This window comes from Sceloporus undulatus, chromosome 6 (assembly GCF_019175285.1).
Source record: "Sceloporus undulatus isolate JIND9_A2432 ecotype Alabama chromosome 6, SceUnd_v1.1, whole genome shotgun sequence".
Classification (NCBI taxonomy): domain Eukaryota; kingdom Metazoa; phylum Chordata; class Lepidosauria; order Squamata; family Phrynosomatidae; genus Sceloporus; species Sceloporus undulatus.
Genome location: NC_056527.1, coordinates 125002019 through 125027864, shown reverse-complemented (window position 1 = coordinate 125027864; position 25846 = coordinate 125002019). Strand labels below are relative to the sequence as shown.

Here is a 25846-nt window from a genome sequence, read left to right as displayed (position 1 = left end):
GGCTCCAACAAATAACTCTGTGGATGGAGATCTCATCCCCCTTTGTCTCAGTACAACAGATAGAGAGTAGCGTTTCTCATATTTACATTCTCTAGCCTCCCTGAAGGATGGCCTCTTGTTCTCAGAGGAGATTGTGATGTCCATAAGGCAGACTTAGGATCTTGCAACTGCTGGAGATTCACATTTACAGTCGTGAATATTAGATAGGTTGCTGTGTCCCTAGATTACTGCACCCTGCTCCATTCTATGAAGAAGCATTTCCTTATTCTCATTTTTCCTTAACATGAATCACTCAGATACAGCAAAGCCCCAATGTCTGTTTTTCACTCAGAAAACAAAACAAGACAGGGGCATGGAGTTCAAAAACTGCCAACATCTTCAGTGTAGTCCTTCTGTCCTTGGTAACAATGGGGCTTCCCATGAGGAAGTGATTTGAGGATTGTGTTAGAATATGCATACAACACCCATCTATCTCACTGGATAAATGACAAAGTTCCTGGCAGGGTCCAAAAGGAATAAATAAACAGAAGAATGCCAAATTTAAAAAAGAAAAAGTGGGGAGTTAGAGGAGGTTGCTGGAACAGATTAAAGTTCACCTGCTAAAGGGAGGAAATGAATTAGATTCCTCTCTTGGAAAGAAGTCCTTTTATATATGGGATGATGAGGTCATACATTTCTTCTGTCTGCTTTACAGTAGCAGCTCAGTTCATTCCTGCTGTGTCTCTTCTTCCTACACACACATGGCTTCCAGCTTAGAGGCTGGGCTATTTGAAAACATATGGAAAGAAGGAAGGAGAGAAAACTCAGGCTCTATGGATTTTATCACACAAGGCTATACAAGTGGGATTTTAACAGGATAAAAGTGTCTTTGGCTTATCCCATGATGTTGTGTCCGTCCTGCAGCTGCCTTGCATTTTATATTTACTGTTGTGCACTTTTTCATTGATGGGCAAAACCTGTCAATAGACTCTCAAACTCACTTCCCTTGTGCAATAGGTTCCTGCTGCTGCAGTTCCACTTCTCGGGCATCCACATGGTGTGAATGGGCATGACTCTGCTCCTCTCTCTCACACACACAGCAATTGCAGCTGCTAACACCTTCCTGAAGTTGGCTGCTGTGTACACATTCACACAGCAGCCAGGTTCAAGAGATGGTTGGTAGCCACAGTCACTCATTCCTCCCAGATGGCAGTGTTTTTTCAGTGCAAAAACAGATCATGCAACCATGAACCACCAAAGCACTATCATGGGGGAAAGTATGATAAGATATGATGTCAAACCAGTACACTTCAATTCTTAAAGTAGCACAGTTGTGGAAGGACAACAGGCTGGTGTGATAAAATTATGTATCTGTGCTGAACTATGAGAGAAGTTCAAGCGAGGAATTCAAATTGTGGCACGGCCTTTTAGATTTATCTCTCCAAGAATCAGATTTTTGTATTCTTATTTGCCTTTCTTTTTAGATTTCTTGACCTTTCTGTTGTGGAATTATTGTTAGTTGCTGCAAACTGGGTTCAAAATGCAAAAGTAGTTTGTACTAATGAACTCATCAGGAAGGAAAATTGCCCTTCGCTGTAGACTCCGGCAGAAGCAAACTGCTGCAGCCTCTCCTAGGTTACGTATTCTTCCTCATTCATAACTTTTGCCATCATGACTACACTTTGTTGTCGCTTGGCCACACATGTCCCGGTTTTCTTCTGTGAAACATTGGAGGTTATGTTATCCGTCCTCCTTGGGTTGCTAATAATTCCATAAAACCATACCAGGGGATTTCACCATTGTGGACCAAAACGAAAGAGGACACACTGAGCTGCAAAGAAAGAGATACACCCTTCCCTTTTATATGGCTATATCGACTCAGAGTCCAAAGAAAAAGGGGCTGCCTCCTTCATTTTAACAATCCCATACTCCCTTAATAACCCCCACTCCCCCCGGCATTACATTTCAGGCCCAGTGTTTTTGTGGATATACGGGCAATTTCCGAGCCTAGCCATTACCAGTGCACACGGTGACATTAATATGAGTAAATGCAGGAAAAAGGATGAAATAAAACATATCCTATTGAAGGAAATGAGAGCTCCTTAAGAAAGAAAAACACACATAGGAAAGATGTGGGCATATCAGAATACAAATGGGACACGAGGGAGCTCCAAATTCCACAAGCATGATGTTATTGAAGTGTTTGATACCAGAATAAGCACCTGCAGATATGAATTACATCATTGTTCGGGCCACTAGTGTTGGAGTCCTGACATCTCAGGAAGTGCTTATGTTATATTTCAGACCCTGCTGCCAATTGCGCTGGGGTCATATAAATCCATCAGAGCTACAAGAGACTTTATCTGAAGGACCTGCAGGTCTTTGAATATGCCACCTGCATCCTAACCATCTACAGGCATATAAGGGGCAGGGCAAGGAATCGCATGAAAATAATGCCCTCCCTTTAGATTGTCCCTTCCACCCGCACTTCTTGTAACTAGAGACGAAGGAGACTGATGGTTTTGCTTTTGCTCACAATGATTTTTTTAAAATCGTTAAGATTTTAAAAATCATTAAGATCTTTCCATCCTAAAATGAGCAAAATTCTGCAAAGTAAGCAATTTTTCAAGAAGGAAACAAAGTTCTCCCACATTTGCACCAGCCCAGTTCCAGACATATACATACTCTGATTGTGAAGATGGACATTTTTTCCCTGCAATGTTAAAGATGAGTCCTTCCTGAATCTTCGTTCGCGAAGCAAAGCCAGAGTTAAAGATTAGTCGCCTCTAAGTAGCAACAATCCTAATGTCAAGGACAGAGAGTCTTGGAGATGTCTCATTCATAGGGTCACCTTAAGTTGAAGTCAACTTGAAGGCAATAATACATACACGCACACAGAGGATATCTCAAACAAAGTAATCAAATTGGCAAGGCAGAAGCTGAACAACAACCAGTTCCACACCCACACACAAGGTTCAGCAGAGGAAATTAACAAGCTTAGTCTTCTTTGTACAAGTAAAAATAGCTTTACTTTCAAGTTACTTGTGGATAGTCAAGCGCATGGTCTTATGGAGGAGATAGAGGGAAGAAGAAAATAGTTGCACGTTAGAGCGACGCAGGAAGAGAGTGCATGTTGAAAAGAGCTAGCAAAAAGGAGATTACCACAAATATATAATGTGCTTAAACTCTATCCATAGAGTGGGCATGTGAACTAGTAAGTAGTGAGTTTAGGTATGCAAAGGTTGCTAATTCTAACAGACGGGAGTTGCAGCATATTCAAAGGGTGACACATCCTCCTGCACCTTACAGGAGCTTTACTCTTGAGTAAAGATGGTTAAGATTGCACTGCCTGGACTTGTATTAACCCTCCCTGTAGAAAAAACTAACAGCAAAAGATCCTCGCTCTCATTCTAGGCTTTAGTAAACATGACAAAGAATATGTGCCTCTACATTTCTAGGATTTTTTCCACTTCTTTCAGCAACTATATTAGCAAGCAAGAGAACACCCAAGTCCCTCCAAGCAATATTAAGATGTTTTCTCCAGCAGTCTCCCTAGAAAGACACACTTTGGAGAGGATTGTTTTCCCCGGAGCATTACATCATGAACTGGTTCAGTTCTCAGAGTGAGAAATTGGACCAAACGGTGGAGAGGATCTCCAGGGGAAACATACTTCTGCTGTTAATTATTCCCACCAGAAAACTTAGGAACCACTTATATATTACTATTCTGTCCACATTTAGCCTTTCACATTACTGCAGCTGAAGATGTAATATTTTTTTCTCCCTCTCTTTGAAAGAAATTTGAACTCTTCTTGTTGTCATCACTGTTTTCTCCCCTTCGCACATCTTGGCGAACGAAACTTAATTGGAAATAAAAATTTAACACTAACCACAAGGTGTGTTCGTTTGGAGACTCTGATTGCTAAGGAAATCACAATTGTGAAACATTCATGCCTTATGAATATGGAAGTGACTTAAGTCTGTGTGTTCATTTGTTCATCCTCCAAACCCTTAAACTAGGGTTTAGTCTAGACGTGTTACATCTAAACTAGGGTTAGTCTAGACGTAAGTGTATTGTGTGAATTGCTGCAGATTTTCACACATTCACATCGAAGCTTAATGGTCTTCACTTTCTCAGTTATCTTCACAAATTCTCATCTGTTTACTCTCCCTTTGCCACAAATGCATAGCCATCTGAATCCCTGCGTGATTGTTTGCATGGTCAACAGTCAGTAAAATATAGATTGGGAACTACCAAGAAAATCAATGCACAATTTGTTAGGTAGTGGATCAGCAAAGGTTCCTGGCTTGCAGTTGTTCGAACCTAGCTTTATAGGATCCCACTTCACAAAGCATGAGATCCTGGGAACAGGGCTGTGACCACTTGGCTCCTTTTGGAAGAGGGAATGCTTTTAAAAAATGATGGGCCATTTTTAAATGTTTGGTCTCAGCTGCCACTTTTAGATGAAGCTGGGAAGGATGAGTCACCCTCTCCAAGCTGATATCTTTTTCTTTTGCCTTCCAGAGAGAGCTCTGTGTCTCTCCCAGCCATGAGCTCCCACTGGGAGAGAAAAAGATCAGCCACTCATCCTGAGCCATGAACAGCAATTTCCTGCTTGCTTAATGAAAGAAATGGCAGGCTGCAAAAATAGCAACAATCGCAGTCTCTCTCAATTAGATGGTTAAGAGTCCCTGAGTTGTAGTGATTCAGGTGCAATGAGTACTGTAGTGGATAGGGTCCAAGCAGCAGGACCTATGGATTACCAGTCACTCCATCTCCTCCTCCTGCAACAACTTTTTGGTTCCCTCTGAGTTTAGCAGCCATCTTCACAGACACTCAATTGAGAGGTGGGATGGAGAACGCATTTTCCTCACAACAATATATTCTTCTGAGCTACCTTGGTTGGAATGAAAAGCATTTTTTTTTTAGCAATTCCAACAGCTTTACAAAAGGTCCATTGCTTGTGGGAAGTAAAATATCTAAAATTTGTTTGTTGGTATGGATCAACACAACTATCTGCATTCTTGGTCTCTCTTTCAAGATGCAGCTGAACTTCAAAACCTGCCACTCTTCTGCTGGAGATTGTTTTATACTTGTATGCGCACATCTACAAACAAGGCATGGAAAGCTGTTTTTAAAAGTCCAACCTTTAAAAGTACTTGTAAACAGAGTAATTTCTCTCTTGAGATGCCTGCACAAGTTGTTCTCACCTCAGTCCTTGATGTGCGTCTGAAGGTACCCAACATGTATCTTCAGTGTAAGCCAAGCTTCCCTGCTTATTCATCTGGGTGGAATTCTATATACTCAGCAGCACAGGATTCCTTGTTCCTTTATAGGTATTGCACTCATACTTGACCAATGCAAGTCATGTCTGTAGGGATGGTCAAACCCCAATGCGGTAGCTCATGCTGTCACTTTCAGTCTCAGAGCCACCAACCCAATGGTCTCTCAGGAGTAAATCGGGCTGCTATGGAAGAGAAAGTATCAGGACAACTTGACACTGATGGCTGTCAGACCAGGGCATCTGAATCGATTCTCCATGTCCCAGGTTGTTCTGGTCTACCTGCCTTGTTTGTAAGTCCTGAGGGGGGTCCAAGTGCCATTCAGCGATGGGAGAAGTCTCCAGTTCACCATGGTGTGCCTACAGCAACCAGGCCAGTCTCCTTGCTGCTTCTGGGCAGGTCAACCAGGTCCTTCTCAGCACCTGCCATTTCCAGGACTCCCAGTCAACTCATGAAGAGGCACGACAGTACACTTCGCACTGGAAGGCATAACCACCATGGCTGAATACTATGGAATTCTGGGATTTGCAGTTTGCTGTAGCACCAGAGTTCTTGGAGAGAGAAGGCTAAATGTCTCACAAAACTAGTCCCCAGAATTGAATAGCATTCAGCCAGGGCAATTAAAATGATGTCAGCTTGGATTATTTCAGCAGTGCAGATGGAGCTCTTGTTGGTTAGGGCTGACAGAAGTTCCAGTCCAACAATTTCTGGAGGGTTACAAGTACCCAAACCTGGTCCAAGCCTATTAATTTAGAAGAGGAACAACTTTAGAGAAGGTAGCAGCAGCAGATTCCCCATCCCTATTAGCATTTTCTTGGTAAAACTGTTCACATCAGGGATGGACAACTGTGGCCCTCTAGATCTTACTAGATTGTAGTCCTCCTCACCAATCCCAGTCAACAAAGCCAAGCTTGAAACTTGTCAGCCACAACTGCCCACCCAGTTTTGATGTTTCATATTTTATTTGTTCAGGGAGATCTTACTGGGAACATGATATGTCAGGGATAGGATTTACACACTCACACACTCAACTATTTGGCAGTGTCCATACAGAGAGTTTATGGGCTCTTTCCTCTGAGGCTTTGAGCCAATAAATTATAAGCAATTATTAATAAATACAGTTGTTATGCTATAAAACCTGATGTTGCATTATGTGTCTTTTTTTTTTAAGTGAACACTACAAGCTCTTCACTAAATTGATTTATAGTGGCAGAAAATAGCAGTTAAGACCATCACAGAGAAGGTATTCTAAAACAAGCATTAGTGGGATTGGAAAACATTCAAGAGAAAGCTTGTGTCAAGGGGCTGGCTGCAAAGTTTGCCCCAGTCGAACATTTGCAGGATTTCCATCTGAATGGTAGTCCCTAAAATTTAAATCCTTGATACGCTGCTTGGTTTTTTTAAAATCACCCACGAGGGAATAGCCTTAAAAAGGCATTTTTATAAAAGGACCATTTGAAGAGAGAGCCGTTTAGAGAAGGGAAAACAAAAATAATCAATGCAATTTGAAAGGATGCCGAAATGCAGGATAAAGCCTAATTAAAGCTTATTTGCTTTATCAAAAAACAACACCCTTCTCACCTGCATATTATAAATATTAATATCCCCTCCTCCCCATTTTCATTGGCTTTAATAAACCAACAACACGGGGCTAAAAATTGTCAACCCGAACTCGCATTTGAACACAGAGCTGTAACTCCTGCCAGTCTGAGTGAAGCACACATCCAGGTTTTGGGAATATGTTGTGTTTGTTTTGGCAACGGCACAAGGCAGAACAGTTTCCATTCCATTCGAATACAGTCAACCCGTTTTGAAATATTGCACAATAAAAGCCATTCATTATAACTGTCTCCTTGGCCTTCCAGAAACAAAACAAAACCCGGACTGACCAGTTCCAAATCTGCGCAGGGGGCAGGAAGCGAAGAGTCAAGAGGTGACTGGAAAGAGCCCAAGACTAACACCACCGTTTTCCAGCTTGCAGTTAGGGAATATGTTCCATGCCTTCATTTCCATTGCACACCGGGTTACAGCCCTTCGTTCTCCAATGACTGGGTTCAAGTAGTTAATTGCTCGGTTCTGCACAATTTACAAGGCTTAATTACAAAACTAATACATTTGCCGTCTTGTCTAAGTGTCAAAGTCAAAGTCATGCCCCTCCTCAACACAGAAGGCCCCGGCACAATTAAAACTTTCTTTGTACTCCTAAGCAACCGTAGAATTGGGCTCACCAAGAGGTTCCTTCTTTTTCTGTAGCAGATGGAAAATAAGCTACTGTTGTCTTCAACTACTTCTTCAGCAGACAGGGCCAAATGTTTGCATGAGATTTAGAGGCTATATTCTGAGAGACGCCCCTCCTAGTTGCAGGTTAATAAGGCTTCGGAACACAATTAAAAAACCCAAACAAGACCTCCCAAAATCTAGTTGTGTCAATATGAGCAGCCCTTTGGAAGTGTCAGCCTATAAACTCCACTGTGTTCCTGAATGGCGACTATCCATTTTCCAAAGAGGAGGCAGGTGGGTCCTGGCTCCCAATCCAAAGCAGCTATACAATAGCCCCTGGGGCTCAGAATTGTGCAGAAGCCACAAAGTACTGTATGCATTTCTTCATTCCTCAAAGGAACAGTGTTTCATGGAGGCGTGTGGTCACTGGATGAAGTATTTTACTTTGCACACATTTGCAAAGTGAGGAGCCCCTTGCTAATTCCTCTTCTCTCACAAGTTCAGTGGTTCCCAAATACCCTTTTCCCCATAAGGGCTCAATGAGTCTCAGTTCACTCACTATTTACATTTCAATCCCTCAGCCTAGGTTGAAACCTCCTCAGGTTACAGCTTCTACCTCTGGATGGTTACCAGAGCTGGAAGTGGGGTAGATGCCAAATCTTAACAAATGCCATCTACATGTGACAGCAAATGAAACCCTTTTGGACCAAGCAACTGATTCTGATCAACATTTGAACCCCAATCCATCATACAGAAAACATTTGTCTACTTATTCCCAGTTTGCAATTTTTTATTGCTTCCAAATAGGAAAACAGTTAAAAAAGAGAGATCTATAAAACCTCAGATATAGAATGGAAACTATTACAAACTTCAGATCATAAAGAGAGGAATGCAAACCTATTTCTAAAAATGTTGTGTATTTACTTCTAACCCAGAGTGCCAATAAAATGCTGCAGATAGCTTACAAATATATCAAGACTATAAAATCAAGGCACCATTTAACACAACTGAAATATACAGAAATTATAGTGACCTCTTTCCCTCAAAAGATAAGCTCCCCAAATTGTCCTGTATTGGGAAAATAAGAAACTGGACTACAGAAAACCCTGGATTTTAAAAATAAGCATCTTGCGCTGCCTTTTGAAACATGTAGGATGCGATACTACATCTCCATATGAATAATGCCTGGGGTAAGTTTGCTACACCAAACAGAACTGGGACATTTTGGGATGCAGTATAGATCTGGATGGACAAGTTGCTCCCATGAGGTTGAAGTTGACTCATGAAGAAGTACCACATTATTTTAGGTTCTACTGAACAAAGGCAGGAGATCAATGGAATAGGTTCAAATCTTTCTACAGTGGTACAAGGAAATTCCCCATTGTAGAATAGCAATTGTCAGTAGAGCAACTATATGATGAATGAGAAAACACCAATGTGGTATAAGGAATAAAGGCTAGGGAGTGGGTGGAACAGGAAATGTGCAACTGCCACATACACTTTCATTTTTCTGTAGGACTAAGCGTTCTTGTAAGGGTTGCAAAAACAGCCCCACAGCCTTTAAAAGGACTTAGACTGATTTTTTAAATTTACAGACAAGAGAGACAGTGATACATATCACCCACCTAGCAAAGTAGGGGTAGGGAATCCATGGCCTTCCAGATGTTTTAGACTTCAGTTACCGTCAGCAAAACCAAAGCTAGCGTATAGGGGCTGGAGTTCAAAATACCACAGGAGTGGAGTGTCAAAGGATTCCCAGTACTGAACATTGCAGCGGTGTGCCTACGGCAGCTTTTGCCACAACATTTATAGCTCAAAAGAACATCTAGGGTCCAGTATATTATTAAACATACATGGCCAATGGGGGGGGGGGGGGGGGAATGCAAACCTATACTGTATCTAAAAATGTTATGTATTTACTTAATTGAGAGAGGAAAATGATTGTAGATGGATAACTGTATAATGAATTGTAGACTGTGTGTAGGTATTACCACCCCAGTCTTACAAGTAATATACAATAATTAAAAAAATATACATGTTTTTCTTATTATAAATTACACATGGAGCAGTTGCTATTTATGCGTCAAGACATACACATTATAGAAGAGATTCCCTAAAACACAAAATGAAAATGCCTTTAAAATGCTGGAGAGGTCAGGCTTGCATGTAGTTGTAAGTGCTATTGTTGAGCAAATTGCTGTTTTCAGAATAAAGAATGTTCCACCTAGAAATAACCTGACAGTTGGATAAAATGAAAATCCTCGAGAGATACATGTTGGAAAAATAAATCAAAGAACAAGCACTCTAATGTCATTCCATGGTGGTTCCACCAAACACAGTGACACCGGAGCAGTATCACCCATGGCTACAAAAAGTGCTCCTTTTAAAAAGCCCTCTCTGTATTGTATAAGTGAGCTTAACAGAGGATGGAACTGAGACTACAGCAATGAAAGTAGATATGGTTAACAGCAGCATACTAACAGAGTAACAGATGAATCGGCAAATGAGGGAAAGGAAGTAAGGTATGAATGAAGATGGTGTAAGAAAGTGAATGAAGGTTAGAGTAAATGAACTGATGGTGAGTGAAGGAGGACTGAAAGTAGGTAAGGTTAGAGAAGATAGAGAAACAAGAAGGAAAGGGAGAGGAAGTAAAGGAAAGAAGGTTTAAAAGATAGAAAGGGGGAAAGGATGGAATAAAGTGGAAAGATCAAAGAAGGGAAGAGAAGCTGAAGGCCATCATTGCTAACCATACTAGAATGATAACTAAAGGCTGTAAAGTAATATAGATATAGGTATGTATGTTTGAAAGTTTGTGTCTGTGTAAAGTTTGTGATTGTAAATTTAGACATTGCATGTTATGTTTTAATATTTATTTATTACATTTTTATCTCACGGTTACACTAAAAACAGCACTCAAAATAACGAACAAACCTAGCTGAATCAAACTAAACAATAAGGCATTAAAATTATAAAAATAATCAAAACCTTTGCCAGCAAAATACTCATTTTTTTCCTTTTAAAAATGATCTGACTATAAACATTCACGTTTTTAAGAACTACAAAGAAAAAGCCACAGACTTCTCCCACTGAAATTAAAGGAGCCTGATTAAGTTTAGTCAGCACTGGCTGCAAATTCAGCTGAAGTTATTATTAAGTCCTATTCATTTCAATGAGACTCAAATAAAGGTTAATATTGGATGGACTGATTTTCCAGCCGCTGCTGCTCTTACATCCAGTTGCTGTTTTATTTTAACACACAAATGAGTTGAGGATTTAGACACACAATGCCTTTTACAAAGCAGAGGGCAACACTTTATTAAAAATCCTTGCTTTAAAAGGCATGCCGTACTGCCCTCTTCTGATACACTGAGGATACAACCCTGAAAAGAAAGAAAATTGTAACTTGAAATTAAATTGCCCCATTTTAAACTGGGTTTAGGAAGATGTATTTTGCCTATGAGAAAACACTGAGACAGAAAAAACACACCAGACAAAGAAGATATATGCAATGGGAGATTTTTAAAAGCCAAGACTTTTGAAACGACAATGAGATTTCATTTATACTGTATAGCATATACAATAAAACCTTTTTTTGTAAGCTACAGCACTTATAGCAGGAATAAGAAACCAATTCTCTGGGCAGTGGTAAAAACGACTGAATATACACATCAGCAAATAAATGTACAACTTTAACTTCAAAATTGTAACAAGTTGATTTAATATTTATAATAATTTCAAAGCCTATATATTTTAACTCCCTCGGTACTGAACACTAGCTTGGAGTAATGAGGCCCTGTTTGGAATAATATGTTTCTGAATGCAAAGGAATTTACAAAGGTGTGTGCATTTGAAAGAGAGAAACAACGACTTAATTTCAAATGCTAGTCTTATGGGTTTAAGGGTAAACAAGTCCTATTTAAAAAGAATGCAATTTACTCCAATGTTAAACATACATAGGGTTTGGCTGTGCATGCCATACTAAAACTAGGCTGGCTTAGACTTTCTCATTGTTGTTTCTTTAGTATTACCAGTTGATAATGTCAATTCTTTGGCAATACTCCATTTTACTGGGTGCATCAGAAAACATCAAAAGCCAACTCAACAAAACAGGATTTGCCAGTTATATGCAATAATAAACTGTATATTTAAAACTTCATTTATTTCTGAAGAGTGCATACTTTTATTTCCCTTCTGTATTTTTCTGTTTAGATCATGCACTCTTTTCCTAAAATGTTCTCCCTGAAACTAAAGGCAAACCAATGTTTTATTTAGCTTCTTTTAAATGCCCAAAAACAATTATTTTAACTGTATAGCTGGGGTGGAATAGATAGCCTTCACCTTTCAAATGGTGGCAGTCTGAAATTAAACTGTAGGCTGATTCTTCAAAAACTGTCTCATTTCAGAACCCTTTTGGAAGCAGTGGTCACTTTTGTATCCAATGCTTGCTCTTCTGTTTCTCGGGGCACACAAGACGACGCTGTCATTTTCTTTAGCCCTCAATACACCAATGCTCTTCCTTTTCTTTATCTTTGGAAGGACAGTTCGAACATGAGCATTCTCCTGGTCTTCACTCATTATGAAGGGCAGCGGGATGCTGTTGACTTTCTTTTCATGAAGCAGCTCTGATTCTTGGGGAGCGAAGGAGGACATTCCGCTCTGGATGTTGCAGGAAGAATCCAGGGGATCCTGGCTTTTGACATTATCAGCAGGTATCTGAATCCAGACAAGCCCTTCATTTTCTGCCTCTTTATGCAGCCTCATGCTGCGTCTCACCCTTCTGGAAGTACTATTGATGGATGCCTCGATATCACACTGTAAACTATTTAAGAGTTCAGAGCCATCTGATACAGGAGGCGGCTCTTCCATATTGCCCTCAGGTATAGTGGAAATGTTCCCAGGTGTTTCAGAATGTTTTGGAAGATAGAAGGTGACTCTTCTGCTTCGTCTTGGAAGCTTTCTGACATTCACATGATCACTTTCACTGGTTAATTGGGCTGCAGACTCTACGCTCAAGTGTGCAGCCCCTTCAGTCTTTGTATTTTTACCAGTTCTGTGTAAATGTAGTAACTCAAGCTCCTCTTGAATCTCAGACTTGCCTGAAGTACAGTCATTTTTCAACACCTGTTCATTTCATGAAATATGGTTGTCAGTTTCTCAGGAGAATTCTTTATAGGAGAGTCAAAGGGAGGTATATTTTTCAAACCATTTGTAGCATCACCTTGAAGCTGTGAGAAAGTCCTGTCCAATCTCGTTAAAAGATCCAGATTGGGATGCAGGCAGCCACCATCCTCTTTTTTCTGGATGAAGCTAGTTCCATCTGTTCCACTCACAGATTCTCCATGCAGGACACTCGAAATGGAATAATCTAAGACAAAATCTTAATTAGAGAAGATCCAGACTATGCATCATGCTTTTGTTTAGATCTTGCCTCACTGCTCCCCAGGTTAGTATTTTAAGACCTCTTCTATGCAAATCATTCTGGTTCTTATATTTAACTGGACTTTGCTCCATAAAGTGGGTGGTGATCAACTGTTTTCCTACTTTTGTAGCAAACAAATTTCAGGTCATTATAACAAGCTATATTTTTGGTATTCCACAACAGTCTCCTTGTCTTCTGGGCCCCTCTGACCTAGAATAACCTCCTTTGCATCTATCTCCTCTGCTTCTTCCACACTTGCTTCAAACTGCTAGAGACTAGCAGCTGTGGGACAAACTACTATGCACCAATAAATGGGGCAAAGAAGACATTAATATTCAAATGCTGAAGTTCATAAATACTTTGTTACATTAAACTGCATCAGGTCTACCTAGGTATCAAGCAGGACGGATACAAACAGGTTGAACAGTCTGAAAGTCTCTTGATGGAAACAGACTATCCTGATTATATTATGAAATCCTCATTGGTAGCACAAGCAATTTGCCCCTGATTATGAGACTCATAAAACAAGACCATAGGTTTACATACCAAAGATGGAAGTTTGTGACTCTGGCGTGTTTTGATAAGATGACATGAGTGAGAAATCTTCTTTCACCTCAGGAATTGGACTCAAGAGAGGTATCTTTGATACTGCTTCTCGCTGCCCATACAATGCTTTCTCTTCCTTTTTTCGCCTTTTCTTCTTTCCAAAAACTTTGCGTCTAGCAGCCTGAAAAACATTTAGAGGACATCATTATACACACTACTAAGATTATGTTAAGGTTATAACCAGTGAGAATGTGTCTAAAAATCTTCCTTTTCATCTAAAATAGAATGCCATTCTTTCACAGGTCAATCTTTATTGCATTATTTGCTGCAGACACACTGCTGCAGCCCAACATGAAAGTCTTTCTCTAGCTCTCCTTCACCATGCTCCCTATGCCAATACTTCAAAATAACAAAGAACAAAACAAAACAAAAGCCTTCCATCTATGCACAGGAGGACAAAAGGAGGAGTGAGGCAGGTGTAAAAAGACAATTGGAGATTTTGCTGTGGATGGGCAATACACAGCCCATCTACTAATTTAACAAAGACCCTACCAACCAATTGACATTCGAATGATACACAGTGGGATCCACAGTTAAAAATAGAAATATACACTGACATCTAACCAAATCAATACCTACAATGTAAAGTGGAACTCACTGGCTTCTTTTTCTCAGAAGATTTTGTTGCAGGTTTGGCCTTTTGGATTCCACTGGGTTTCTGTTTGGAATTCTTGATGTGCATTTTGCCTGTAAGTCTAGAATCTGCTGCTTCTTCTCCTTTGTTGTCATGCTGTTAGGAAACATCCATATATTATATATATGTATAAGGCATATAAAAAGAGATGCTACGTGTCACAAGTCTAAAACTGCCTTACATAAACAAATAATAAAGATTTAAAGAACTCATTAAATTTTGAAAAAAATATTTCCTTTGCTATTCTTTCAAAAAACATGAGAGATAACCGATTTTCATTTATCAATAATTATAAAACTATAACGCACTAAATTGTTGAGTGATACATTTTCCAGAATAAATTCTATAATGTTAACTTATTGGGAGGGTAAAATTCAGAAACACATATATCCCCTTACTAAAATTCAATGCTCAATAATGGTAATCTCACCTTTATTTTAACAGACGATCTCGTAATTCTAATGGAAGCAGGTTTAAGGCGAAGAGAGCTTTCAGTTGTTACTAAAAGAAAGACACAGTTTTCTAGAAAGCATTGGCTCTGTAGCTCAGATGTTAACTTGCAGCAATGGGCTCCCTCAAAAGTTTCTATTCACACACCTACAGTTCACAATCTTACAGTTTTGATCTCTCCAACACACATATAAGTATGAAATATAAGTCTTTTTGCACCTAATGTTTATGATCTACAAAGAATATAAAATGCCTACGCCAATAATAAGACAATACACATCTCACATAATCTTAATAGGAATTACAGTACTGTCTAATATCTTTACCTTAGCTTTTATTTCTGCTGTTTATAGTCATGCTTGATACGCCAGGACTTTTTAAAAGCACTGTTTAAGTTAAACTAGACATCCAAAATGTTTACGTTACTGCTGTGGTGTGGAAAATGCGTCAGTGCACTCCTCTCCCACACTACATTAAAGTTATTGCCAAAGACAAACCCCACGAACCAATAAAATTATGCAATACTGTATGTGATATTTCAGTATTACCTAACCCTAGAAAATAGCAACACCAGCAATGGAAATAATCCAGTAATTCCTCCCACTCACATTCACACATTTTAATGGTCTGTTATGAGAATGAAAAATAAAATAGCAGCTCCTATTGTAATAGTAATTTTTATATATAAGCTGAGTATCTGTCTCTTGATGCAAATGGGTTTCAAACTACAAGAAAACCTCAGCCTAACTTCACCTTCCAGATCACAGTTTGCAGAAGATTCAGGAGCAGATGCTACCTCTGATGACTCTTGGTCCTGTAGCAAGAAAGTAACATCGCAAGCATGTTACAAAAAAATACACACTCCGCTAGGAAAACTATTTCAACAGAAGAGTTAAATCAAATATATCAAAAAATTTCCAGCTTCAGGATGTGACTATGCAAAAATCGCAGTCATTGGATGTCACAAAATTCTAAGACACTGTTTCATTCAAATATTATCTGAAATGAACTGCTGAATTTTGTCCTTTTTTTTTGGCTCTGCAACTTGCCAAGTTGTAGTCAAAAGAGCAGACACTGAAGCTGGCTTTCATTCATTTGCTCTCTCTTTGTGGCAGAAGGCAAACACACTTTTCCTCTCTCTGGATCAGATTCCACCACCTTGCTCTTTTTCTATAAAGCCTCTCCGCTTAATACAACCATTGAAATAGTAAGAGTTGTAATATTTTCAGACTGTACAAGTATAAGAAAAATAGTAGGCAAGTGGGAGTAGAAACCTCAACCAACTGGCAAGGCAGGAAAATAAAAACTGGCCAGCGGGAGAGCAGAGTCAATGTTTGTAACAGAAACAGAACTTTGAATTCCTGTCTTGTTTTGCTGGTGCAAAACAATAACCCGTATGTTTGTGGAGTCTCATGCAATGTTCCAGAGAGAGTATATTTTACAATTCAGGTAATGGTCTGAGATTTCCAAATGATCATGCTCACTTGATCTTAGCCAAAAGGCCAAGAAGCGATAAATTATGGTACAGAGATACCTGTATGCTTCCATTCTGTGTCTATTTTTGTCTAAACGAAAGAAATGAAATGGCTTTGGAACCATAGCAAAGGCTGTATTTATGGTTTATTAATGTGGACATGCCATACTTGAATTACAAATACCACCATTAGTAAACCCATACCAAAACTGTGGTTTCAGATGCTGAGTTACAAACTGATATACTGAACAAAGCCCTATGAAAAAGGCTATGCAAACACCCAATGTGAAACCAAGAGGCACTAATGAGGACAATATAATTTTTACTAAACTATACATTTATACAGATCAGAGCTTGGACAAGTTCCTTTTGTGAACTTAAATTCCTAGAACTGGGGGGGACAGGGGGGACTGGCTATAGAAGTTGTCGTCCAAAATTTTTTTCAAGCTCTGAACAAATGAAACTGAAAAAAAAATTACTTCAATTTGACTTACTTCATCATGATCAAAGTCTGGTTGGGAAAAGGATTGCTTGCCAGGAGCCTCCTTTGGAGAACTTTCTCTTGAATCTGGTGAACTGAGAGGATTTCTTCTTCTTTTTTTATGTAATGGAATATTCATGGGAAGAAGTGGATCATGTACTTCAGAGCCTAGATCTTCATTCTTCACGGTTATTTCATCTATTGGTTTGGTACCTTCTGTACCCCATAAGGTTTTTATGGGTGGTATACAAATAAACATTTTTTACAGTTAAAATAAAAAGTAGTAAAAATGCAATATGCAACAAAACTCATGACAGCCCCAGTTAAATATGTTACTGGCAGGTCAGAGTGAGCAAGATCTTCACCTGGTGCCAAAAAGACCAACAAAATGGTTATGGGAAAACAAGTCCATAACCTATCAGACATTAATTAAATAATTCAACAAGCACCCCAACCATCAATCCATCCAATAGTCTAAGTACTATTTGTTCAGATGGATGAATTACCAATGCTCTTTTTTATTCCATTATCACACCCTTGCACTGATTCGAGACAGCCACAGCCTCATTTACATGTAATGAAAATGAAAAACTAAAGCTGAGTGTCATTTGCACAGTGTTGATACCTCAGAAACTCCAGGTGACCTCTTCCAGGGGTTTCAGATAGATGTTAAAACAAAAGGGGAGAAATAATGAAACCCTGCGAACACCAAGCATTACTGCCAAGTAAAGTTCCAGCATTATCTTCTAAAACTATCAGAGGGAAAAGAAGCAGGCACAGCTCCATTATGCCTAGGCCCAGAAGCAGGTGCCCCTGCTGTGGCCTCCTTATCCTTTTGTCATGTCTTAATTAAACTGTAAGACCTGGAGGCAGGTACAGTATCACAGTCCAGGAAAATTAAAATGAATGCTCTTCCAATCCCACTCAATAAATGTCATCACCACTTTGTCAGTTACTGAGGCTTTGGTAACATCCTTGACCAGGGTGGCAGGTTTGGCCCTCCAGATTCTCTTGGATCATGACTTCCATAATTCCTCACCATTGGGTATGTTGCCTAGGCCTGTTGAAAATTCCTCCTTTCTTGTCTCATCAGCATGCTCCTATGAAAGAGAAGTCTTAGTAAGTTTTTAAGATAGCTTATAAGGTTTGATTATAGCGGCTATCCCAGTGCAATACAAGCTTCTCAGCCAAACTGAGTATGTTGTATTGAACTTTCTCAATTTTTTTTAATAAACATGTATTCCTATCCACCGCAAACTTACATAATGGTGTACTTCCTTGTCTTCTGTTCCCAGTTTTATTGGTGTTTTCTTCAGAACAGAACGAACAGAACTGGGAGACAAATGACTTCTTCTCTTGGGGGTAATTGGTGGCTTGGTTTTATCAAATATTTCCAAACGCTGCTTTTTTGCAAACCTAACTTTCTTACAGCTCCGCTGAGATGTAGCATTCTGGCTTAATTCTTCATTGCAATGTGAGAACAACATAGTTTCAAAACAGAAAAAGAAAAAAAATGTAATTCACAAGTAATTCGCAAGATAACTATATATATAGGACTGTAGCTTCAATGCCTTTAACTTTTTAGTTTTTATGCTTTGCAATTTTATAAGCTGAACGTAGTCTGTTTAGTACAATAAACCAAAATTTAACATGAGGTAAAGAAGCTGCAAAATCTGAGACCTGCTTAATCCTCTTAGTATTTTCACAAAGCATTCTAAAGCTTTCATTTTCCTCAGTTCTGTTTCCTAGTTTGTGTTAACTGACAAACTAGGGGTTATGTTTATTAGTTACAATTAACCACAGTTTGTATCTGAAAAGAGCAATGAAATACTGTATTTAAGCAGAGCCACATACGTCTTGAAGTTATTCCAGAAGAGAAAGTCAGGAGAGGGGCCAGGGAAGTAGGCATACATTGATGATACAATTAACAATTATTTACTATGAGGTCTAAAAACTAATAGAAGATGAGATGAACAATGAAAAAATGTAATGCTTTCATGCTGTATTTGAATAAAGAAATGAAAACAGAAAGTTATTTAGGTATGCTTTATTCTTATTGCATGCTTTCAAGGATTACCTGTAGCTCTCTTTAGAGAACCTTGTCTCTAGCTACCACTTTTTAAAGAGATATGCAGTCTTTCAAAATTGCTCTTGAATATGTTGTTTTTCATATTTTATCAGAAGTGTTTAACTAGTTGTCTAAAACCATACACTTTATTAAGACTTCAAGTACATCATGAAGTGGCTTACAATTAAGTATTTATTATCTGTTACCTGGAAAAGAGCACCTACTATTTCTTGACCTCTGCTTTACATTTAAAAAATCACATTTAAGAAGAAAAAGCTTTCATATTTTTTGGTGTTTGAATAAAGCCTTGATATCGTGGAAATTAATTCTTACCACATGCAGTCTTTGATACACCTTTACTCGGAGTAGTCTCCAAACTAATGCATCCAGATGTTGTACTACTTGCCAGCAAGCTTGGAACAGCCTAAAGACAGCAATTATTATACATGAGGCATGTTTAAATCTCTTTTCGGATGACGCATAAGGTCATTTTGCATACCTGTAACTGTAGTTCTGTGAACTCACACAAATCTTCCTTGTGCATCATTCAAAACCTTCTAAAGTGTTATATAAGCTTTCTGGTGTTAGTCCCACCCACTTCCAGTGCCTTCCCATCAAAACCATCAGTTCCACTGGACAGCAATGCAACCATCCAAAAGATAGGCAGAGAATATGGGGAGGATAGGCAGGTTCACAGATAACCGCTCAAAGAACTACAATTATAGGTATGCATCCTGTCTTTCTTCTTTGTGGTCTCTGTGATTCACACAAATGGAAGATTAGCAAGATACACAAGTAGGAGACAAGAGTGTCATTGCAAACAAATCAAGGTTACTTAACATGAAATCAATGCAATACATCAAATATTAAGCAAAACACTCCCATCTTATTTCAATATAATACAAAAGCAGAACAAGTTTCAGAAAAACAATGCAAGAGAACAGAATCAAACTGCAGAAAATAGAATTGCTTTGAAAAGGCAATAACAGAATCAAGTCTTGGAATAAAATATAGATTTCCCAAATGCAATGTCAGCGCAAAACTTTAAGTCCACCCTGTATTGAGAGATAAGGATAATTTTCTGTGACCAAGTAGCTGCCTGACAAATATCCTCGAGTGGCACACCAGCCAGGAAAGCTGAGGATGTGGCAACAGCCTATGTACAATGGGCTTGAATTTAGCACAGCTCCTGAGTGAAGAAAGCTGTGGAAACAAAGATGCAGGGGACACCTCATCTTCACCATTTCTCTGGAGAATAGCCAAGGCAGTCCCTAGCTTCCTGTGGTAATGAGGAAACCAATTTGGAACTCAGTGCTGTTGTCAAGTCCAACAACAAATGCAAAAAAATAAGTGAGTCCATCTTTCTTGGGAGGCTCCCATGAGAGAAAGAGAGATCTGAGATGCTACAGCAGAAAAGCCCAAGAGGCTTTCTGAAGTACATTGTTTCAGAAACACTTTGAAACCCAAAGCTGTATCATCTCCTCACTCCACTTTGCTTTGGGCAGCAGAGGGGCAATGCGAAAACAATGCCCAAAGAACTTTCACAAGAGGAGCTTTTCTTTTTCTCTGGGAAATAAAAGTGGAAGAACAGTAGCAAGAGAGCAAACAAAGGTACATTTTTTTCTGTGTAATTTTCTACAACAGCTCCCTTGAACCCACACAGAAATAACCTAATTTACAGTGGTTTAGAAAGAGTGAGTAGTGAAGGGAGTAGGCATCCAGTTGGTGACAAATGCAGGCATCCATCCAACACTGGCACATGTTTATACACAATATGGATGCAAAAATCCATTTCTGCCCTCAGTGCTGTTCCTCTGAACACTTACTTTACCTCTTTCGGTGCTGAGGTATGCTCTGCAATGGCCATATTTATACCCTTCACAGAGAAAAATAACATAACTCTGAGATACTTACATGACCTTTCCCTCTTATGTTAAGCTCCACTAAACACTACAAGCAATATATGCATAGCCTGTGGCAACTGACAACATTTGTTTATTTTGCATTAGGGAATATTAGAGGCAGTTTAATTACACCAGTCTCAATATACACAAACATCATACCTTCTCAGTATCAGGTTTCAGTGATGGAGATACAATAAAGCGTCCCTGGATATCAGGTGAAGATCCTCCTTCACTTATGGATTTCTGAATTGTATTTCCCTCAAATAAAATTCTCTCACATTCTGATGGCGAAACCTGGTCCGGTTCAGATTGTTCATGTGGTTTAGAACTGATTTCTTTAGCTATATTAAATAAATTCACAAATACATGCCTTAGTATGATGTTAACTAAGTTAACAAAGCTCTTATAGTATCCACGGCTAGAATGTTTCTCCTCAACAATTTTAATATAGCAATCTATGGTGCCAAAAACATGCCACATGTATGGAATATTTAACACATGGGTGAGCCAAATGCAGCTCACCGGCTGCATGCAGCCCCTCCAAGATGTTTTTATGGCCTTGAGGACCCCACAACAATTTTTTTTCCAAGAACAGGGGTGCCTCCAAAAAACTTGTAGGCCTTTTTGTCACACTTTCGGCCTCTCTGGGCCACATTAGGACAAGGAAAGGCTTGTAAAAGTGTTCTCCTCAACACTTGACATTTGGGGAACATTTGGGGAGACTGTGCACATGTGTGATTACAGATGAAGCACCAAGGTCTCTTGGGGGAATAATGTGGCACCTTAGCTGCCTAAATAGCCCAAAGGCATCGGAGCCTGTCTATTTTGGATGCTGAGCAGGGTCAGCCCTGGTTAGTACTTGGGATGGGAGACCGTCAACCAATACCAGCTTCTGTAGGCTATATTTCAGAGGAAGGAACTGGCAAAAAACACTTCTGAGTATTCCTGGCCTAGGAAAACCCTGACACTCTTCAGTATGGATTTCAGAAATTGACTTGCACTCTTACAATTCATCAATAAATATCAACAGCAGAACACATGGTACACCTGAGGCCGGGTGTTGCTTACTTACAGGTGTCAGCTACAAGGATTTGTCTTTCCTCAGCTTCTTCAGGTGACTTAAAGGACGACTGGAAGGCAGCTATTTTATCCTTTAGAAAAGTGTTCTGATGCTTAAAAGGGCTAGCCTGTCCAAAGACACCACAAAGAATTTTCTGAACAAGATCAACTTTAAACTTTTATATCTTTATATATAAAGAAGTAACCCAGCACTCAACTTCTGGTTTACTTTCTTATTATATAGAGGCTCCCCTGAACCTAAGAGCCCAGGAGTGTAGAAATGTAGCAAAATTGTCACAGTTTGTGGGGGTGTTTTGAGTGAAAAATGTGAGAAGAAAATTGGGCCCCACAAAAACAGCTCAGAGGCCACTTGCACTTTCCAAGGCTTTTCTACCATAATAATCATGTTAAAATCCACACAACTATTGTTTGGTTTTAGTCATGTTCATCATTGGCTTCAGAGGCTTACTTTATCAAAATGTTTTTTAAAATATTTCTAATGGTTATAAGTGTCAGATCTTAAGCAAATATAATCCAATGACTTGAATCAGAGGATCAGGGGTTACCCAATTAGATGATGAATGGGGAAAATCACCTTTGAAAAAGTTGGGGAGATTACAGTATCTTTTTAAAAACGAAACTCATCCTGTTTTCCATCTCACATTTTTATCTTCCTCCCAATTTATTCCAATACAGAATTGTTAAATTGAATTCCATTGTCTTCTACCGCACCCAACGTAAATACGACCACCTTATATTTAAAGCCTTCATACCAATTCCACTATGTGATATCTATGTGCTCTTCTTTACTCTTCTCATATAAATGAAAAACTATTTGTCCTTGTGGACACATACAGCCAAAGGCAGGGAAAGTTGCAATGAAGAATGCATTTCTGCACCACCACGAATAAGAACTCAAGATGGACGCAGTGTATTGCACTCGTGTCAAGATTCCCACATCAGATGTTTTGAATACAAACCCTCCTTCTGCCAACATTATTTGACAAAACATCAGGCATTCACTCACAATGCCTTGGCTAAATATTCCCACTAGCTATTAGCTGGGCATGCAACTTCTAATAAACAATTCACTGTCAGAGGTAAACATGACATGTTTGCAAGATTGTCACCTCTTTATTCTAGTGGTTCACTCTGTTTCTCTGGAGCCTGAAAACGGCAGGGACTCCAATATCACCCGGGACTCAAAAAGCAGCAAGACACCTCACTGCTCTCTGAGTGTCCCAAGGGTTCAGCGTGACAAGGATGAATCCGTTCTTCCCTCCACTATAAAGGGGGAACACTCCACTTTAACATCACAAACAAAAATGTGGACTTTCCTCCCGAAGCAGAAAGAGAAAGGTCAGTTCTAAGCTTAAGTCTTAACTACCAAGGCTACACAAAAAATTCACATGGCACTCTGAGAGATGCTAGACTGCAATTTCCAGCAGTCATCACCCATCGCTAAGCTTCCTGGGGCTGCAGGCCAACAACATCTAGAGCTGCATCATTTCTGGACTACGATTTCTGGACTACAAACTATAGCATATCTACCTGCACCAAGTCCTCTTGGTTCCTTGTTCGACGTCGATGAGCAATGAATCGGATGAGAGAATTGTGTTCTGGAGAACTCCGGATCCCGATTGTTGATAGACGTCTAGATTTGTTTAACAGGCTTTTAGATGGCCCTAAAACAAAGAGCAACGTTCAGCTTCTGCACTGACACATGCAAACACACACGACTCCTAAACAATTCATGGCTATCATTTAAATATTTACGCTAATATCAATTATGCAGAGTGACAGATGTACAAAAAAAAAATCTCTTCAAACCTTACTTTTATTTTGTTTAGTAAAAGACTCTGGAGTAATGCCAAAATCAGCTGGCGTAAGTGTAGAAAAATCTATAGGTGTTGTAGCATTCGTGGCTGATAATACAGAGCTTGGTTTTGGTCCTGATTCAGCCTTGCTAGGTGTCACATAGCTTGCATCCCTAGGCTGCTTCTCTTTCAAGGGAGTTTCTAAAGTGTTATGCTCCTCTGAAGACGCGAAAGCGTTTGCAGACTCGTTTGCCATTGGTGCCTTTGATGAGCAGCTCCCCGAACAACAGCACCCTTCTTGATACTGACGAAATTGTCCTCATCCACCAAAGAGAGGTTGCTTTGGTTCAGAAAGTGCCCTCTTGCTACTGTTTTGTCACTGGCAAAACCTTCGTTTCTTTCGATCCATCAGAGACGCTAACGGTTCCTTTGAGGAAGACACCAGGTCTGCTTCCAATGCTGGAATTTCTGCAGTAAGCCAGCATTGCATTGCTGGAGCTGGCCACCTTTTGAAAAACAAAACCAAAGTTAGATAAGAGGACAATAAAGAGTTACCATTTAAAAGTGGTGAACGCAGGCCATTTACTTGGCTAGACATGCAGCATAAAAACTGTAGGCCAGTAAAGTTCACTGGACTCAGGATTCACACCTGAACTGCAAAGGGGGATAGATTCCCTTTTTTAAAACTATGTGTGCCCCTTTTTCCCCTCTCTGTTTCATTTAGGAATGATAAGACAAAAGAAAGGAGGATTTCCTTAATTTTATGAGCTATGTAATTTTAAGAGTGAGTAGAAAACACGTATAAAGCAGCCCATCTCAGCCCCGTGTCCCAGTCTCGCTCTGTCTCTCCCCCTGAAACACACACAAATACGCACTTCACTGGCACAAGAATGAGATGTAAAATGCTGATTGAGAACCAGGAATTACTGGAGTGATGGAATTAAATCTCCAGCAATTCCTTCTGAACAGAAACTTTAAGAGCCAAGGAACGGCTGTTTTCTTCCATCCGCTGCAGCCCAGTGGATCCTGAAGAAGGGAGCACAGTCCCTAAGGCTTCAAGGGTCACACCAGAGAAAGCCAAAGGCAGGCAGTTGCGTACTCTTGCTATATACAATTGACGGTCTTCATAGTTGTTATTGTATCGTCAACCTCAACTTATGGCTGATCCTATGAATGAGAGACCTCCCCATCAAAGGCCTTGTAGTCCCAGGACTGTGGCTTCCTTTATCCTCCTCTTTTCCTTCACCATTTTAGTGGCATGCACTATCCTCCCTTTAATATCCCAGTGCCATAACTTGACATTTAAGGGGCCTTTGCCCAGTTCCTTCATAGCTGCTGCCCTTCAAAGTCCTCATTCCCAGCTTGGCTATAAAACCCACCTTGGGGCAATAAGCTACACTCTCTCAGCTTCGGGGGAAAGCAATGGATAAAGGAAACACAGTGGCAAGTTTGCTTTCAGGCATCACAAAGCCACATAAAAAAAACAACGAAGTGCACATTGCTATGCGCCTTAGGTCATTTCCCACTTGTGGCAATCCTAATGCATACCTATCGCAGGGTTTTCATCCTGAAGGCACCAATTTCTGCCTGATCTAAGGAACTAAGCAAGGTCAGGCCTGGTCAAGTACATGGATGGGGGGGCTATGACACTGAGGACAAGGGTTCGAATCCCACCTGGGCCACTATTCCAATGCTACAACTTGACACCTTCGTAGCTGCCTTTCAAAGGGTTTGATTCCATAAAAGCCCCCCTTTTGGAGGCAAAGTAAGTCACACTCTCTCAGCCTCAAGGGAAGGCAACGATGGCAACCCTCCTCTGAGCAAATCAGGCCAAGAAAGCCCTGGGATAGGTATAGGTTAGGGTCTCTGTAAGTGGGAAGTGACTTGAAGACACACACACAGAGACACACCACACAAGAACACAACACACTACAGCACACACTACACACCTGACAACAAACAACACACAACAACACACCAAAACAACACACAACAACACAACACAACACAACACAACACACACAACAACACCACAACGCACCGCCGTGGGCTGTTCCCACAGAAAGAGAGACGCAATGGCGAGAGACTGAGGCCTTAGCGCCCTTTTCTTCCCTCAAAGCTCCCTCTCCTTCGCTAGGCTTCGCGCTCCATATTCAAACAGGGCCTCCTCACCTGAGGCGTCATTGCGTATCCCTCCGCCACCCTATCCCCGCCTCCATTCCAACCAGGCTCCTGCTTCTTCTCTCACCCCCCCCCTATATTTGCCAAGGCTCGCTCTTCCTCTGACCGAACCTCTTCCGCTCCTTTCCCCCAAAATTGAACACAAAACCACTCCGACCTCAGGGACTACTTTTCATTAAACGTCGCAAAGAGTCCCGGCGGAGCGGAATGCTTCGAACCGAACAACGCCGAAAAGAGACGGTTGGAGGGTGACGTATTACGACCTCGGCCA

The 25846-nt window shown here is 40.1% G+C and overlaps 1 protein-coding gene across 1 annotated transcript; it reads right to left on the bottom strand.

Annotated features, from left to right (window-relative positions):
• Window positions 1-10337: 10337 nt before the first annotated feature.
• On the bottom strand, window positions 10338-25810 carry CDCA2 (cell division cycle associated 2). Its single transcript, XM_042476103.1, is given in 15 exon segments — window positions 10338-12611; window positions 12614-12847; window positions 13448-13628; window positions 14106-14237; window positions 14572-14642; window positions 15345-15405; window positions 16560-16762; window positions 17586-17646; window positions 17809-18008; window positions 18948-19038; window positions 20678-20859; window positions 21591-21705; window positions 23129-23262; window positions 23413-23900; window positions 25733-25810. Coding segments are annotated over 14 exon segments (2670 nt in total). The 5' UTR covers window positions 23651-23900; window positions 25733-25810; the 3' UTR covers window positions 10338-11844.
• Between the last annotated feature and the right edge of the window lie 36 nt (window positions 25811-25846).